The sequence below is a fragment of the Phyllobates terribilis genome, unplaced genomic scaffold, assembly GCF_046119375.1.
Source record: "Phyllobates terribilis strain yellow unplaced genomic scaffold, ASM4611937v1 Scaffold_2__4_contigs__length_985480577, whole genome shotgun sequence".
In the NCBI taxonomy this organism is placed as follows: Eukaryota; Metazoa; Chordata; class Amphibia; order Anura; family Dendrobatidae; genus Phyllobates; species Phyllobates terribilis.
The window spans coordinates 762,409,980-762,428,988 of NW_027362762.1; the positions used below are offsets into that span (position 1 = coordinate 762,409,980).

The following is a 19,009-nucleotide window of genomic DNA, read 5'->3' on the forward strand; positions in this document are numbered from 1 at the left end:
GTATTGGATGCTGGATTAAAGGAAAGTTACTGTAGTTTTGCCTTTATATAGTCTAAAATACACACTAAGGTTACAAGTGTCGCGTGATATTGAAATTGTAGTGTCACATGGTTATATCACATCTAGTAAAGTCCTATGGTGTTGCTTTGCGACCCACTCACCCGAACTGTGACACAGAGTCCTGATGTTTTCCAATGTATTTGATTTTCTGTCGCCAGTCCCACGTGTCTCACTTGCCATAGACGCAATACAAGTTGTATGCGACTCATCTGCGCTTTGCCATTTTTTTCATAGGAAAATTGAAACTCTAAAATAGTCACGCGACAGCAAGTCATAGACAGGTTGCACAGATGTTTTTGGTCATGTGACTTGTCTGAGAATTGCTGTTGTGTGATACACGTCGCCTTGTAACCTCAGTTTCAGGTCTCATTAACACGTCCGACATTCATGTTTTTCATGGATAGCACTCGTGTCTGTGATTTTTCATTGACTGAGAGCTCCTCAAAAAATCGCTGAGACATGTCCAATTTTAATCCAAGGGTCAGCACTGCAAGTCAATGTGTCTATGAAAAAATCGGACCGCACTCGGATGACATTTCAGTGCAGTCCGATTTTCATGGACTCTCACAATGGAGAAGATGGAGAATTTTTTTTTTTTATTTCTCTATGTACAAGAGAAGAGGATGAAACTCCAACCACACTCTGATTAAACTCTGATTAAACTCAGATCAAAATAATCGTTCCGTGTTTCTCATCTGTGAAAAATACAGATGTTTGAATGAGCCAATAGAGTTCCTAAAATGCGGTAAGTTTGTTACACTGCGCTTCTGCTTAATGATTTTGATCAGATATAGTGGAGCTCGTCTATTATGGTGTTTGATGCTTTATTGACAACATGTCAGTCCTGATTTGCTGCACAGTTAAATGATCATTAATTCTGTACTATAGCTGCGTAAAGATTTTTTTCTTACATTTCTGCTATTAGATCTTGGAATCATTTCTGCTCTCATCCGTCGTCTTATAGGGTCTTCTCCCTACAGAGTCCTTTTTTGTCCAGAGTATTCGTCCGTGACTATTCTTCCTCCCTTCCCTTTCATGTACAACAGAATAACCTCAGCATCTTTTCACTTTTTGTCGTACGTCTCATTCAATCGTCCTCTCCTTCTTTTCAGGAGCCGAGCTGCTGTCACTCATCTCCCCACCCCGGCCAATAAGCCTGGGTGCTGTCAGCCCAGTACCACCCTGAGGAGGTGCAGCTGTTGGGAGAGGAGTGGTGAGAAGCAACAGCAGGAGGAGGAGTGGAGGAGCAGCTCAAACCAAATAGAGTTGAATGATTGAACTTTCTTTTTTAGTTTGTGCAGCTCCCCTGCCTCCATCCCCTTCCCACTGAGTGTGGTCACACAGGGAAGCTCCAGCAGCCTCTCTCCTTGATTGATCTCTGTACAAGATGAAGGATCTCGGCTGCTCCATCACCCTTCTCCTCTGGATTATCTTGCTGTGGGGCAGCTTCCCTGACACTAAGTCAGCTTCTACTTCTGGCAAGCAGGATGAGTCCTTCTCCACAATGAGTGTGTACAGAGCAAGATGCACATCCAGGTGCCTGAGCCTGCACATCACTCGCATCTCTGCCTTCTTCAAACACTTCCAGGTACAGTGTGAGCCTGGCTGACTCCACATTGTGTGTGCTGTGCAGATGCAGCAGCATGTAGTGCCACAGAGGTGCTCCTCTCCCAATGCTGGAGTGTCAAAGTCAACCTGTAATGATCCTATGGCAGCCACAGAGGTAGCAGAGCTGAACTTGTCATGTAACTGGGGCTGCATCTCACAAGCTTCATGATAACTGTTGTGGGTGTAACTGCAGTCCTATGTAAAGCTCCCTTTATGGCATTGTCCCAGTATGATAAGTTGTTACAAATGACAAACTTTGCTCTGCTACATCTGTATAATGCATGTGTTAGTCACTGGTCGTGAGAGAATATCTTGCATGCCATCTAATGTCAGAAATGTGGATGTTTATGAGAGTTGTATCATACTAATATATATATAGTATAATATATATTTATATATGTTTGTGTGTGCGTTAGTACGATTGAGTGTTTGTGTTAATATCTATATCTATATATATATACACATATATATATTATTATGTTACAAAGTTTCATAAATAGTAATATATATGTACATATATTAGTACGATTGAGAGTTTGTATTATGCAAATATATATATATATTTATATATATATATATATTAGTATGTTGCCAACTGTCATAAACAGCTATATATATATATATATATATATATATATATATATATATATAAAAGATAGTTAAGGAAGTGTTGACTGTGTCACGTGCAATGTTAATATGGTAGCTCTACCTGCAGTCCCATGTAAGAGCACTGAGAAGGTGATGCATCTGACAACTTCAGCACTGCTACATCTGAGTGACTCAACCTTGCTGTCTTACATACTCAGCTCTGCTATAGGTGACACATTAAGAACTGCTCCATCTAAAGACATTACATCTAACCAGTCTAAACTATACTATTACTGTACATAATGATGCTTCCAGCACATTGGCCTTGATTAACCTGCTATAAATGTATCACAACTTGGTAATGATTGGGAAATACAGAAATGATGCAAGTGTTTGCCATAACACAGTGAGCACAAGTGCAGGTGATGTACTGTGTCAAGAAGTTAGAGATATTCACTATGCTTGGATGAACCAAGATCTAATGGTTCGTGATGCTCTTACCTTTATCTAAATGTGAGCTACAGATATAGCAGTGCTGACTTGGTCATTGACACACATAACATCACTTCACATTTTTTACAGAGGGCTAAACCATAATCTTATCTTAAGGAGCTATTGTAACGCACAGATAATTCTTTGCTTCCAAACAATGGAGTGACAAGTTCAGCTCTGCTACATCTTCCTTGATGTTACAAGCTGAATTGTACTTGTGCCATAGGGGGCTTGGGTCACCGGTCTTCTAACAATACATTCATATCTGTCTGCAAAAGTCAGTGTTTCTAACATCAGCTTTGGACACCGTTGGCTGTTTTCAAGTTAAAATGGATTAAAAGAGACACAATTCTGTAAATTTACCTAATTTAAAACAAGAAGGGGGAGGAAATCCATCACTGGCCATAGACTTTACTGGAGTTTCTGAAAGTTTGTTTCTTTGGTGCTGAGCATTTCGTCTGTCTGGTCGTTATTTTGTGGAAGTGAGTGGCACCTGTTGGGGATTACGGTGACAAACGCCACCTCGGAGGGTCTTCCGTCACAGCATGCTGGAGTAATAAATGCTGAGGGGGCTGACTTCAGAGATGATATGTTTGCCCCATGCTTCGCTTTCAGCCTCGGGCTCATCACAGATAAGCCAGCATTGACTTACATCTAAAAAGCAGCATTTTACTTGAAAAAAAATCTCTGCTCACCTATTAACCTATGAAATCCACATAATTATTAGTCGACCTTTAGAGGGCAATAGCTGAGAAGCTCAGACTGGCGCTGTACATGTGTGATACATTTATTCCGACAAGCTTGGGATATATCTTGGCCTGCTGTGGGGTAAAGTGTCTCGAACCACACACCATAAACATTGTTTTTTAATAAGTGCGACGGAGAACGGCAGATTTTTCTGTCAGACGAGATGACATGCAAAAAAATATTCCATGCTCTTAGGTATTTCCCTGAAATACTAGACAAGACGCAGGGCATTTCACTTAGTCTGAGAGCTCACAATTATCCCCATGTGTTTCTTGGCCAAGGAGACGACTTTCTATTTACCTCACTTCTTCATGTTTGTTATTTGTGTAGGAGTTTTTGTGCTTTAAGAAAAGTTGCAAATCTGTAGCTGCTGAGGCTTGTCGGAAGAAATGTGTGAATCACTTGTTTTTCTTGTGCTATATGGTCGGGTCACGCTGAGGAGGTTGTCAACAGCAGCTCCAATTAAGAGGCTGAAATAATAAGAATATAAAACCAGACATATTATTCCTTTCACTAATAATAATACTTTATAGTATTTTTTGCTTAGGTTTAGTAATTTTCCAAAATTTCCCATTTTCTCACCCTGACCTTTGGGGCTCATTCAGACGTCCTTTTTTCCATACGAGTGCTAACCATGCTTTTCACGAATAGCACTCCTACATATGATAATCTATGTGGCCATCCATGTCTCCGGGATTTTTCATAAAATGAGGTTCACAGAATATCGCGGAGACTTTTCCGATTTTGATCTGAGGGTCTGATCAAAATCTGCAATGGAAGTCAATAGTTCCGTTAAAAGAAAACGGACCACTTCGGATACCCACAGACCAAAGTCGGACAAGTCTCCGTGATATTCCGAGGACCTCTTGGTTCATGAAAAATTTTCACGGACTGTCAGAAAGTAGAAGGTGGAATTTTTTTTTTTTATTTCTCCATGGATGACACTCGGACCACCGTCTGATCAAAGTCTGATCAGAATAATTGTTCTGTTTTTCTCGTACATTGAAAAATCGGGCATTTGAATGAGCCCTTATGCTAAACATAGGAGTACAGAAAGTTGGTATTGGACATATGATCGGCATGGTCTTGACACAAAATAGTTGGAGGTCACTGGTGATAACATTATGAAAAGCTAAAATAGAGTTTCTGAATTAAAAATTAAAAATTTCATTTCTTTTTTTCTTTTTTGTTTTCTTTTTCTGACCCTAAGTTGTTAATGGGGTTACCCATAAACATTATTTATCACCTATCCTTCACATGGGCATTAAACGTGTGATTGCTGTGGGTTCAACTGCTGAGACACCTGCTGATCACAAGAACAGGGAGCCCATGAACATAGAGCGTGTGTGAACTCTGCTCCATTAAAGAGATTGTTTTGTTCACAGTATATTAATGACCACCTCTACCCAGCACAAACATTGCACTGATCAGTTGCAATTCACTCTGGTGGCCATCGGATGTGGACACTATTCACTGTGTAGTAGCCGCTGCCGGGTACTGCAGTACAGGTTGTTCCTTTGTCCTTTGCTGCTCCACTGAAAGTGTTTACATCCACTATCGTGATACAAATAAGATTTGATCATGGGGGTGCCGGATGATGGACCCCCACCGATCTGATACTGGTGACCTATTCCATATTCATCAATGTGTTGGGACTAGATAACCCCTTTATCTATCTATAGTTTATAGACAGTTTATGGACAATTAGTGATCAGGAAGGATTCAGTCAGATGTGGGGACTTTGGGACCCCCATTCTGGTGTTTTGTGTGGGTTCCAGAGGTTGCACCCCGGCGATCATACATTTATTACCTGTGAAAATTTGATATATTTTATTTATGGGACAACCGCTTTAAGGCCGGATTCACACATGTGTGTCGCTGTCCGAGTGTGGACCATGACACACAGACTGGCATCATGTCTTCTGGTCCAAGTCTAACCGTCTCTTATTTGCCTATGAGGCTGTTGAGTTCAGGTCAGGAGGAGTGTGGTTGGACCGTGCATCACGTATGTGTCAATATGGCATAAGTGCGAGAACCTTAGAAAAAAGCTCCACGCATCTCAATTTCCTAATCCTAAGTGAAATACTTGGAGTAACTGGGGTCACACCTCAATTTTCCATTTTTAGGCTTTTTTTTTGTGAAGAGAATATCATCTTCATTGGTATCACTTGTGAGCAAATAGCATAGAAAGCGAAAACTTCTGTGAAAGCCCAAATATTCAGGGATTGGACCAATAATATTACCAGTTTATGATTAAAATGGAAACAATGAGGTAATATAGAAATGAAGAACAGATTTTGCATCCAGGTACTGACTAGAATGACTTTGTTCCATAATATTAAGGCTTCATTTAAACTCAGATGAAGAAAGCATTGTATGAACAGAAGAGGGCGCTGTGACTGAAGAACACAGAAAGGAGACCAGGCCCTCACACCGTGTCCTAGACACTTTGGGATGCTTTAACTACAGCAGCCAGATGCACAATGTCGGAGAATAGGAATGTATGAAATATTCACCTAAATGAGGAGGAACCACAACAAAAACATCCATGTAAATATGTTTTCTTGTGGTATTACAGATGTCATTTTCAATATAACCAAAACCATTAACATTTCCAGAATAGTTCCTATAATCAGGAATCTCCCAAAACATGTGATTTGGATCGTTTCTTTCTTTGTGTGATACTAGTATAATTTTCAACCACACAACCCTCCCATCTGAGACCAGAACCAGAGATTATTACATTCTCAACTCCCTAATGAACGCGCCTGGACAGACCTCAACGACCAGCCATTTCTCTTTCTTTTTCCATTTTTGTCTTTGAATTTTTGCAGCTTTAACTTTTTTTCTTACAATGATATATATATATATATATATATATATATATATATATATATATATATATATATATATATACTTATATCAGCAGATACCAGATGATCATTTGATCACTGGGACCATTAGAAACATTGCTGATACCTCCATTCATCTTAATGAAAAAGAGAAGACAGAAGTGGCTATAAACCTCTACTGTCTTCTCCTCAAACTAGATTGCAGGTGTGTACAGTGCAGCAAATTCAAAATACAGCTGTACAGATTAGAGTCATGTGCCCCCTACAGTCAAAAGGCAGTGGATGGTCTCTAAAGGGATAATATTTTCTTCTTGCCTGTTTATACTCTTTGGGCAGTGTTCACGCGTAGCGTAAATGCTGCGTTTTTTCCTGCTCCTTTTTATTGACATGTTTTCTGCAGCTGTCCATGCCAAAATATGTCATAACAGTTCTATTTGATTCCTGCATTTTTGCTGCAGTTTATTTAATGCATTTTCCCCTTTATTTGATGCATATTTGGCGCCGATTTAAAGCAAGGTTTATAATGTGGATTTTTAAGTGCAGAAAAGCTTTGATTCTGCACTTAAAAACACAACTGCATTTTTTACAAGCGTTTTTACAGGCTTCCCATAGTAGACAAAAGAGAAAAAAATGCACCAAAAAGGGCACAGTTCAACAGCACAATGGACATGAGAATTTACAAAATCACATTAACTTTGCATTGACAGATAAAGGAGATGTTTCCCTCTTTTAAAATTAATAAGGTTTTGCTCACACTGGCGTATATTCTCTCATGCTAGAGAATCGGGCCAATTATGCTAATGATACTCGGCTTAAACTCTTATCAGACTTTGATCCAAGTGTCATATGAGTGTGATCCGATTCTTTTGCATGAGAGAATCGCAGCACAGGTTTGAGAAGACGGAGAACTTAAATTCTCCATCTTCTCCATTGTCTCTGTGAGCATACATCAAACTGCACTCGGATGTCTGATGTTTCACATGCACTCATAGACTTGTATGGGTGTGTGATCTGATCATCAGAATTTTTCTCATGCTGAATCGGCATGAGAAAATAATCGCAGATGTATTCTGCCCCATAGAATAACACTTGGCCGAGTGCTATCCAATAAAACAGCCGGCGCTGTTCCAGCAGTGTCATTACTGTCTCTCCCGATAATCATGTAACACTGTGATGTCATACAAACCCTGCAGCCTATCAGTGGCGGCTTCACTCTCCACACTTTTGAATATATCACATACATCCGGAGGAAGAGAGATCGCAGCAGTGCTCACTTTCTCATGACAGTCGCAGGGTTCATGTGACGTTGCACTGTTATACGCTCCCAGGAGAGACAGTGCTGGAACAGCAGCGGCATTGGAGATGAGTATAAGTGTTAATTTAAAAGGGGGAAACATACATATTGAGAAGGTGTTGCTCAAGTAACGGACAACCCCTTTAAACGCAGTAGATTTTCTGCATTGGAAAAAACACAATGATTAACTTTTATTACACCGTATTTTGTGATAAATGATTCCTAAAACATCAATATATACCTTAATAAATCGAAATATTTGTCTTTCTGATTCCTTTTGTTTAAGATTATTGCTGACATGTTTAGCAGAGCTGTATAATGGGTATGTGCTGTAGTGATAACAGTTGTTATAATGTGGGGTCTGTGGGTTTCTCAATGCGGCACCTATCTCCACTGAATGACTCTCAGCCGGGAGAAATGAAATTGGAGCCGCACTTTACAATGCAGCGTGCTGACAATACAGCTGTGTTAGGGGTTTCAGCGCACAAATGTTGTCTGTGGTCAGTATTGTGACTAAACTTTCAAGTGACACGATGTTAAATACGGGCTGGCATTTTCCCTCCAGCCATTTGCTTGTGGCCATTTGTGAAGCACCAAACTGTTCAAGTGCAGCTCTATTCTGCTCCAGAAGCTGCTTAACTTAAATAACCTTTCTAGCAGTGAGCCGTATATTTCTGCCAGACAGGTTGGGTGAATCATAGGAAAGTTTCATCGATGATTTACATGTTCCTGTACGAGGATACATCCATATTTTACAGATTAATAAACATCTGCTACATTACGCTCACCATGAATTACAGGTGAATGGAATCTCTATCTGGAACAGAACCAGTGCACGTGTTCATCTCTACGAGATCTACAGTGTGTGTGAACATGGACCTACAGACGGGATGGGTCGCTGTTATGTAGCAGCAGGAGAAGGGAGAGTAGTCAACTATTCAATGAGACGTGGAGTTTCACTATATAGTATGTTGGTGCAGAGTCAATGCATTGATTTTCATATTATCAACATATAAACCCAATGTTCTATTAGGATTGAACCAACAGTTGTCTCAGGCGATATTTGGCACCAAAGAACAATGTGACATAACAATAGACCTTGAGTTCGCCCAATTGGTCAAGTTGTGAGATTCTTCTATGGTTGACATTGATTAAAGAGAATCTGTAACCAGGTCTTTGCAACCTAATCTGAGAATAACATGGGGGCAGAGACACTGCTTCCAGTGATGTGTCACTTACTGAGCTGCTTGCTGTGGTTTTGATAAAATCCCTGTTTTATCAGCAGGAGATTATTATTAGAGGATTAGTAAACCTGCTGCCATGTAGTCCTCCATATTCATGGGCTCTGTATATCCCTGCCTCCGCCACCGATTGGCAGCTTTCTGTCTATGCACAGTGTATACAGAAAACTGGCAATCAGTGGTGTGGGCCTGGTTATAGAGAGCTTAGCATTCAGAGAACTGCTAGATCTGCAGCAGATGAAAGTGTTTTTATCAAAACTAGAGAAAGCAGGTCAGTAAGGGACAAGTCGCTGGAATCAGGATCTCTGCTCCTACATTATGCTGCTCTCAGATGAGGTAGCAAAAATCTGGTGACACATTCCCTTTAAATCACCCCAATACTATAAGACCTGCTGGGGTGCTTGAGTACTGGAATTGGATTTGGCTACAAGATATTTCATAAGGCAAGATTAGACATTTTGGGGAATGACTGATCAAGCATTTGATACCTCACCTGCCCCTGTGCAAGAACAGTAAATGGGTCCATTACAGACCAATAGCTTATCACAATGCATCACTTTAGGTGTGTTTGAGAGAAGCCGCCTGCTGCTTTGGAGGAGGAGGTGGGCCCGCTTACCTCTTTTTCCCCCCACCAATGATATGTCTGTCTTTGACTTGGCATCTTCAGTGGTCTATAATCAGTGCTGGTTTTATTCCACAGCACCTCTGAAGTTTTGTACATCAGCTGCCGTAGCTGACGCGCCCCCTGGGCCATATTCTTTAGGGGAATACCCGGAGCCGGATCAGATGGGAGTTGTAGTCTTCCGAGTGGCTATGACCCGGTCCGTGCCCAGGGTGTCAAACTCAGTTGTATGTGGCAGTCCTACAGATGTTATTAAGTTCTTAATGTCGACTACGCCACCCGTTGTATTGCGGTCACTATGGCCGCCGCTGCAGCAGGGTCCGCTGAGGCTGATGGTGTTGGTGCAGCTTTTGATAGTATAACCCCCAACGGGTGGGGTATAGCCTCAGGGGGTCAGGTGCAGAGGATGGGGGTTGTGGTGGTGCAGCATGGATGTTAAATGAAGACAGAGTCGGGTTGTGCAGTTTAGGGCATTTACTCACTGCTGATGTTCCGGTCACTCCAGCTTCAAGTGACCACCCGAGCCGTGCTGCGTCCACCAGGTCCTGGATTCAGCAAACCCCCAAGCAAGTCCGGAGCGTGACCCTGAGCTCTCCTTCTGTCCTTTCCTCTGGCCGTCCCCACTAGTGATCCACCTAGGTCCAGCTCCCTCGGGCCTTCTGTTGGGACACCCTTGGCCTTGGGTTCCCTGACCCTCCACGTGGTATGCCTTCGGGGTGGATGTGGTGGGTGGCCGTGGCAGACGCTGCCCACGGCCTCCGGTCTCTGGCTAGGGTGTGCTTTTGCCCCCACCAGTTTGGGATCCGGTACCCTATTGCCGACTCTTCACCCGGGGATTGAATTTGGGTTCTCAGAGTCCTCTCTTTGTCTCCTCTGGGTCTTTCCTTCTCTGCTCCACTCTCTCTCTCTCTGGGGCTTCTCTGCTCCTTGCTCTGACAGACTGACTCCTCTGCAAAGACTGACTGACTGACTGACTGACCCTGATCTTAGATGGTGCCCACCTTAAATACTCCCTCTATGTGTGAGCTCAGGTGACCAGCACCCAATGAGCTCCTATCTTTACCCAGGCTGCTCCCCCTATCTGCCCCTACACTACTTGGGATGTACCACCCCCCTCCCACTCCAGCCAGGAACAGACTCGGTCATACCTGCACATTTCTAAGTGGGAGTACCGTTGGTCTGTTCCTCGGAAATGGGATGTGTGTAGTGCATGCAGCTTTCCGAGCTCAGGTCCACACTCCATCCTTACCCGGGAGTGGAATATCACACCTCTGGGTTGAGGTGCAATACCCCTGTAGCAGCCGAATCCTCAGGGTGCTACATTCCCCCCTGGTAAATCACAGCACGTCCTCGGGCTGTAAGAACAAAACACCACAAAACATACAAATTTTTGCATAAACATATAAAACATATAAAACAACATATATTAGCAGCATCATAAAACTTTTCATATAAAACATTCTCGTCGCCTCTGGCTCCTCCTCCGGTCACTGTGCAACGTGTGACCGGGTAAAGTGCGACAGTCTTTTCTTGAAAAATGGTTTTCCTATAAAACCGGTAGGGGGCGCTTTAGGAAGCGCAACTATATACAAAGGGGTAGTGGCCGCTCTCAGTCCTCGGCCAGGTATTAGGGAGGAATGACCGCTCTCAGTCCTCGGTCAGTGGGATTTAAGGGTTAAACGGGTAAACAGTTCACACTTGCTGGTCCCCACGGGGACTATATTAGCAACAACGGTTCACTGTGCCCCGACGGGCAACTATATACAGCTTCTACTCCGCTGTACTCAGCGACGACGTCCTCCTGCTCTTTCTTTGTGATTCACTTTAGCTTCAGACCCGTCCGGGTCCTCTTGCTCTTCCTCCTCACACCGCAGCTCTTCCTCCGTCAGGCGATGCACATGGAGGGCGTAGGGTCCTTTGGCACACTTGTGCCGGGTGAAGGTGACCTCGTCCCCGATGTAAAGGTCACGTCCTCTGTGTCCCTCCGGTAGGTGGGACTCAACGTCTCTTCTTGTCACGAAGACGTCGCCTGGGGTGCGGTGGTCTCGGATGAAGCCCCACCCATGCTGCATGTTAAACTTTATCACAGTCCCGGTGGTGCGGGGACTATGCGCTGCACGGGGGTCTCTCCTGGCCCGGCTCTTCTGCTCCGCGCTCCTTATTTGAGCTTGCTGTTCCCGGACCCGCCTCTCTCTCCGCTCCCTCTCAAAGACCTCGAGCTGTTGGCGGCAGCACTCAGCACGCTCCGCTGCAGCTGCCCGAGTCTCCTGAGTGAACCCCATGAGGTCTTCTCCGGTGGGGTCCCACTCAAACTGGGTCTCTTCTAGCGGGGGCGAGATCCTCTTTACGGGCTTTGGAGCCGGGATCAGGGGTGCACACATGGCCCCAGCCTTCCTCTGCCGTTCCAGTTCATGATATTCTTGGGGCCAGATGAAAGGCTTCCCATCCGGGCACGTGTGTTGGTTAAACAGGTCCTCTCCCAGATGCGGCACTCTTGGTCTTATGGGCGCGGTGGTGTTAGCGCCCGGGTTGCCCGGGCCTTGCGGCCAGGCCTGGGGTATCTGGAAGGTGAAGGGCACCGTAAGGACGGCGGCGCCCTGGGCTACTTGGCCCTGCGACCAGGCCGGGGGCTCCGCGGAGGTAGGGGGCGCTGTTGGTATTGCGGCGCCCGGGGGTACTAGGCCTTGCGACCAGGCTGGTGGTACTTCCTGCTTGGTCACGCTCGGGGTCGAGGCGTGTGACGTCACAGGGGTCGCGGCTCCCGTTTGAGGCCTAGTCTGCGGCGGTGACGTTGCAGCGACGGGCACGGCAGGATAGACTTCGGGCTCTGCGACGGGGAGCTGGGGCAGGTACACGGTTTCCCGGTTTGGGGTATAGACGTCCCCTTTACCTGCCTCCACTCGTTCGGCTCCCTTCTCGGCGCCGTCTCCGGCCTTCAGTCCTCCTGCGCCATCCTCAGAGGCGGTCTGTCTCCTCGTCTCGGGTAGCGTGCTCCGCTGACGGGTCTCGGTCTGCTGGGCCATCTCTCGGCTCCACTGCGCCAACGTCTCTCGCTGCACCCGGGCCATCCTCCGTGCGAGGCCCTCCAGAGCGGTCTGCGCACACTCCCGGTCTCGGGGGAGCTGTGCTAGGACCTCCACTAGGCCTAGTGGGGTCGTTGTTTCCAGCAGGCTCCTGACCAACGGGTCGGTGCTGCTCTGCTCTCCTACAGTTGTCTCCAGCAGGCTCCTGGCCAGCGGGCCGGTGCTGCTCTGCTCTCCCTCTGTTTCTAGCAGGCTCCTGGCCAACGGGCCGGTACTGCTCTGCTTTCTCGCCATCTCCGGGTAAGCTCCTCCGATACTCTTCTCCAGGCTTCTTGCCTCCGGGTGCGCTCGCTCCAGACTGCTCCAAACGACACCCATCTTTTCTCTCTTCTTCTCAGTCCTCCCACTTCGAGGGCGGTCCCGGGGCCACTTGGTGATTGTCAGCTCCAGGGGCAGTTCTTTCACGCTGACAGACACCTCTAGCATCACAGTCTCTGTTGGTGGGGGCGGTTTCCACTTTTGGCGCCATTTTCGGTCCTGGCCCACGATGGGAGGTGGCCTCTTGCCATCCTCTGGCACGCCCATAATGGCGTCCGCTCTGACAAGGCGGGAAACCTTTGGAAATGGCGGGAATCGTCTCCCAGTGGCGGGAAACTCTGCAGATGGCGGGAAAAAGCTGTTAATGGCGGACAACCGGCGGGAATCGACCTGTGATGGAGTCCGATGGCGGGGACCCTCCGGAACCGGCAGGAGACTTCTTTTTGAGGTAAACTTGTTCTTTTCTTCAGGCATGCAGTACCCGGATGTTGCGGGCACGTAATCCTGCCGGCTACGCCAAAGTTGACGCGCCCCCTGGGCCATATTCTTTAGGGGAATACCCGGAGCCGGATCAGATGGGAGTTGTAGTCTTCCGAGTGGCTATGACCCGGTCCGTGCCCAGGGTGTCAAACTCAGTTGTATGTGGCAGTCCTACAGATGTTATTAAGTTCTTAATGTCGACTACGCCACCCGTTGTATTGCGGTCACTATGGCCGCCGCTGCAGCAGGGTCCGCTGAGGCTGATGGTGTTGGTGCAGCTTTTGATAGTATAACCCCCAACGGGTGGGGTATAGCCTCAGGGGGTCAGGTGCAGAGGATGGGGGTTGTGGTGGTGCAGCATGGATGTTAAATGAAGACAGAGTCGGGTTGTGCAGTTTAGGGTATTTACTCACTGCTGATGTTCCGGTCACTCCAGCTTCAAGTGACCACCCGAGCCGTGCTGCGTCCACCAGGTCCTGGATTCAGCAAACCCCCAAGCAAGTCCGGAGCGTGACCCTGAGCTCTCCTTCTGTCCTTTCCTCTGGCCGTCCCCACTAGTGATCCACCTAGGTCCAGCTCCCTCGGGCCTTCTGTTGGGACACCCTTGGCCTTGGGTTCCCTGACCCTCCACGTGGTATGCCTTCGGGGTGGATGTGGTGGGTGGCCGTGGCAGACACTGCCCACGGCCTCCGGTCTCTGGCTAGGGTGTGCTTTTGCCCCCACCAGTTTGGGATCCGGTACCCTATTGCCGACTCTTCACCCGGGGATTGAATTTGGGTTCTCAGAGTCCTCTCTTTGTCTCCTCTGGGTCTTTCCTTCTCTGCTCCACTCTCTCTCTCTCTGGGGCTTCTCTGCTCCTTGCTCTGACAGACTGACTCCTCTGCAAAGACTGACTGACTGACTGACTGACCCTGATCTTAGATGGTGCCCACCTTAAATACTCCCTCTATGTGTGAGCTCAGGTGACCAGCACCCAATGAGCTCCTATCTTTACCCAGGCTGCTCCCCCTATCTGCCCCTACACTACTTGGGATGTACCACCCCCCTCCCACTCCAGCCAGGAACAGACTCGGTCGTACCTGCACATTTCTAAGTGGGAGTACCGTTGGTCTGTTCCTCGGAAATGGGATGTGTGTAGTGCATGCAGCTTTCCGAGCTCAGGTCCACACTCCATCCTTACCCGGGAGTGGAATATCACACCTCTGGGTTGAGGTGCAATACCCCTGTAGCAGCCGAATCCTCAGGGTGCTACATAGCCACCATTTGTTCCTTAAGCTACAGCAAACTCCATTTGTTTGATTTTCCCTGCCACCTCTTTATCCTTAAAATCGCTAAGGGTCCTGGGCAGTCAGACCCCCTCTGATAAGAAAATGTTGGCGTATTACATAGTGCACAAGCGATATCTCTCTATGTGTGAATGTTGAGCTCCGCTTTCCTACATCTGCTTCATCATGTTTCACAGTAGTTATTGACTTGATTGTGTGGGTGTAGAATAGCTCCATGAATAAGCTCCACAATTTTCCCTTTTCATACCAAAAAGAGGATAAAATACACCCAAAACAAAAGAGAACAGATGAGGCAGACATTGTGGCTTTGATCTGGCCGGGGTTGATCTGTTGCAACACGTTGTACGATTCGTGTGTACACAGCGGCATACGCTAAGTACAACTGAAATTGAATTGTCATTATGTTGCTGAAAAGCCGCAGGTTTAACTAATATTTGTTTTTATTTCCACAAACACATAAAACTAGTGCATGTTTTTGAAGTTTTTCTTTTGCTTTGTTGAGGTAGTTATTTCTTGCACTTTTGCATTATATGCTGAGTGATTGATTTTGTCATAATGGGGATTGCAAAATTATAGGTATTTTGTTTGTGTGTCTACTGTGTTTCTAGGTTGCATTGGTTTGGATATAGTAACTTCTGTGCTCAGGCATGCAAAATTGTCTCCAGGTACAATATTATTCAGGAAATAACTTACTAAGTGTGAGGTGACCTAAACTTGGAGCAGGCGTAATACTGACAGGACCATTTATGTAGACCTTTCAGGGGGTCAGAATAAAAAGCTAAACTTCAGATGGTTTCATAAATTCTGTCCAAATATTTAGTGAGATTATGATGAAAGGTCAGTTTTTAAAAAATAATTTCCAGTTCACAGTTTAGACTTGCGTAAAAAGTAAAAAATAGCTTTCTAAGTACTTTGCTTTTCTTGTACTGATTATGCCTAACCAGAGCCAAGAACAGTATATTATTCTCTAAAACTATTGGGCGCTTCAGAAAAAAAATACTTGGAAGATACGGCCGAGGACCATAGTCAGCCAGACTAGTCTGGCATCCTCCCTTGACCGGCTCTTCCCAGAGCTGCTAGAGATGATTGACAGGTCTCTCTCATGTGTGCGTAGCAAAAGAACTGTCAATTTTCAGCAGCAGCGTAAAGCAGATGATCGGATGCAATGCACAGATGAGCACAAGGCGGGAACAAACAACAAACTATTTATCGCTTCTGGTATGGTGGGGATTTGTGGAACTGGGGAAGTGGTTTAACAAAAGAAAAAAAACACAAACATAAGTGGATGATACAATGCAGAACATTCAATAAGTCTTAAAGTTTAATCTAAATAATCGGAGAAGTCTCTTAAAGGATTATACTGGTGTCTCTCTGGCAGAGCTGATTCGCCCGTTCATGGGAGAGCTGCTGCGCTAGCTCCTCCTGGCACAATGACCCTAGTGGGGACCATCGGGTATTCTCGCTAGCCCGCAAGTCCTCCTAACAAAGTCTATCAAAGAATGCTGAGCCTCCTTCACTCCAGCCACCACCACCCCACCTGTTGTCCTAGCCCAGTCTGACTCCTGTACCCCGTTGGTGTCAGAAGTGACGGCCCATCTCACTCATATCTCCCTCCTATCACTGCAAGTGTCCTCCCCTAGTCAAAGTTTCATCTTGGATCTTCAGTGCTTGACCGACAGCGGGTGTCTCTTGGGTCCTGGGAAAAAGGGCTGGGCTCCAGTTCCTGGCTGGCATCGTCTGGCCTCTGGAACTTGGCCCTGTGTAGATCGAGGATTTTGGACCTTGAACGGCGCAGTCTAGGCTCTGGGTTTTGATACCAAATATGTGTATGTGTGTTTTCTTTTTATTGTTTTATTTTAAATGGAGCAAAAGGGGGGTGATTTAAACTTTTCATTATTTTTTTAATATTTTTAAAAACATTTTTTTTTACTTTTTGCATGTTTCAATAGTCTCCATAGGAGACTAGAAGCTGCAGTTGCCTAATCGGCTCTGCTACATACAGGCGATGAGCAGATCGCCTGTATCTAGCAGATTTGCTCACTTGCTATGAGTGCCGACCACTGTCCAGATTGCACCCGCGGCTGTTGTTGGCACATGTCAGCTGTAAAAATTAGCTGACATGTTCCCGGTTTAGCGCAGGCTCAGCGCTGGAGCCCGCACTGAACAGGGGGTGACGACGTGGTGCATACTAGTACATACCACGTCGGAAAGGGGTAAAGGCAAGATTCACATTTTAATTTGCAATTTCATCTGTCTTTTCCACAGAAAAACAGAATTAATATGATACATAACTGATGCAAACAGAAACAGAGGGACTCCATTGATCATTATGGGGTTTGTCTGGGTTCCTTTTTGTGTCAGTTTTTAGAATGGACAAAACCAATCAAAGATAACGCTCATCAGGAAGTTTCATATAAAAGTCCTTTACTTTTCCAAACAAGTCAAAACTTTGCAGCTGTCATTACTGTATGGAGCAATGAAGGACTTTTATATGAAACTTCCTGAACTAATAGAGACTCAAACTTACCCTCTTAAATCTTGTCAGGTTTGATGAAATGAGTAGAAAAACACAAAAAAATTTCATTCTACACTAATTCTAAACAGAGATATTTGTGTTCTTTCAATATGATGTTTTTTCATTCATTTGTGAGCAAATTTCTCACACATCAGAAAAGTTTTTAATTTTTTCCTGAACTAACAGAGACTCAAAGTCACCCTCTTCAAATATAGTCAGGTTTGATGAAATGAGTAGAATAACAGAAACATTTTCATTCTACACTGATTCTAACCAGAGATCTGTGTGTTTTTTCAATATGATATTTTTCTGCTGTCTTCTAGTGGTTTTGTGGATTTTACATCGAGTGGATCCATCGGGTACACTTTGACCATGTTGCTCTATTATGCCTGATGTGTGCTGCAGACATGCCTACTTAGAGTTTTAAGAAAGGAAGAAAAAATTCTCCATGATGTGCTTTTTCTTTCTTTCTAAAAACTGACCCAGACGGAGCACATGATAATAAGTGGGATCCCTCTGTTTCTGTTTGCTTTATATAATACAACGGATTCATGTTGCACATCAAACTGTTAGCTTAAATTTTTGACAGCAGAGATGTAGCTTAAAGGGGTTTTCCACTTTCTAATTATTTTTTTAAATGTACAGGAAACTGCAATTTTATCCACTTACTGATAAAATATTATTAACGAGAGTTATGTCAGTGTCCTCAGTTGATAAATGCTACTCCTCTTGTTCAATACAATCGAATTAACTGATAGTCCAGAGTATGGTCGCTGATAGAGGGGCGTATGGCTAAGACCTGTGCATCTGTGGACACCATTTAATAAAACTCACCACAACATCACAATCTAGCATGCGTGCGTCATTGTGAGAAGAGATAAGGTACATTTAGACAAGCTGATAATCGGGAAAGAGTGTTAGAAAGCTTTCTCGCCAATTTTCAGCTTATGTAAGAATGCCGACAAGGTGACAATGACCGATCGAACAAGTAAAATGCTACTTTGTTGGATCAGTGGACCATTCATGCCATCATTAAGATCATCACTATCGGCAGCACATCGTTCTGTGTAAACGGGGAATGAGCTGCTGATAACGATGATACTCTATGAGCACAGAACGATCTTGTTAACGTTCAATTTGTGTAAATAGAATTCTCGTTGACCTGTTTAAACACACTATTAAACAACCACAGATCGGTTCGTATATGGCCAATTGGTGGTCGTTTAACAGTCGCGGTCGGAAGGTGTAGATGTACCTTTTTTCAATTGAGACCTCTGATGGATAGTTTAATCACATGCCCCCCCTATAAGAGACCATGTTCTGGATAAGAGCTATGTGTACAAATGGAGAAAGCAACATTGATGCAAAATCTCTGATACCTACTCCTCTCCAAACAATATGACCACACCTGTAGTAACGTCCCATTATTAAATAGAAATTTGCACAATGAATCTGAAATGACTGTGCTGATGAAATGAGTTACCCAAGTTTTACTTCCATAGAGTCCTGATATTATACTGCCATACAATGCACATGGGAGGTCTATGGCTGCCCAAAAGTGCCTCTAAAATAAAGCTATCCTAAGTGACATAACCGAAATGTAACATGTTATTAAAAGAGATTAGTGGTCCTAAGTTTAATAGGACTAAATTAGTTGTAACACACTATAGATACGTATGCACATTGATAAATGTACATGCAGTTAGCTTATAAAAGACCCCCACCTGTACAAGTTTTAAAGTACCTGATGTAGGGTCATTCTTCTGCAATTGGCCTTATTAGACAGTAATGCTATTTGCTGCTAGTACACAGATAGGCTGCATTCACAAAAGCCTTGTTCCAGCCAAGACACATCTAACTCCACAGTGAATTAATTCTTTGCA

At 44.8% G+C, this 19,009-nt stretch overlaps 1 protein-coding gene across 1 annotated transcript in view; it reads left to right on the plus strand.

Annotated features, from left to right (window-relative positions):
* The first annotated feature begins 1,261 nt into the window (after positions 1–1,261).
* Positions 1,262–19,009, plus strand: part of ANOS1 (anosmin 1) — a 345,355-nt gene continuing 327,607 nt past the window's right edge. Inside the window, exon 1 of the mRNA XM_073667333.1 lies at positions 1,262–1,648. Within this exon, the coding sequence (XP_073523434.1) occupies positions 1,448–1,648 (201 nt within the window). The 5' untranslated portion in view covers positions 1,262–1,447. The remainder of the gene's footprint in view (positions 1,649–19,009) is intronic.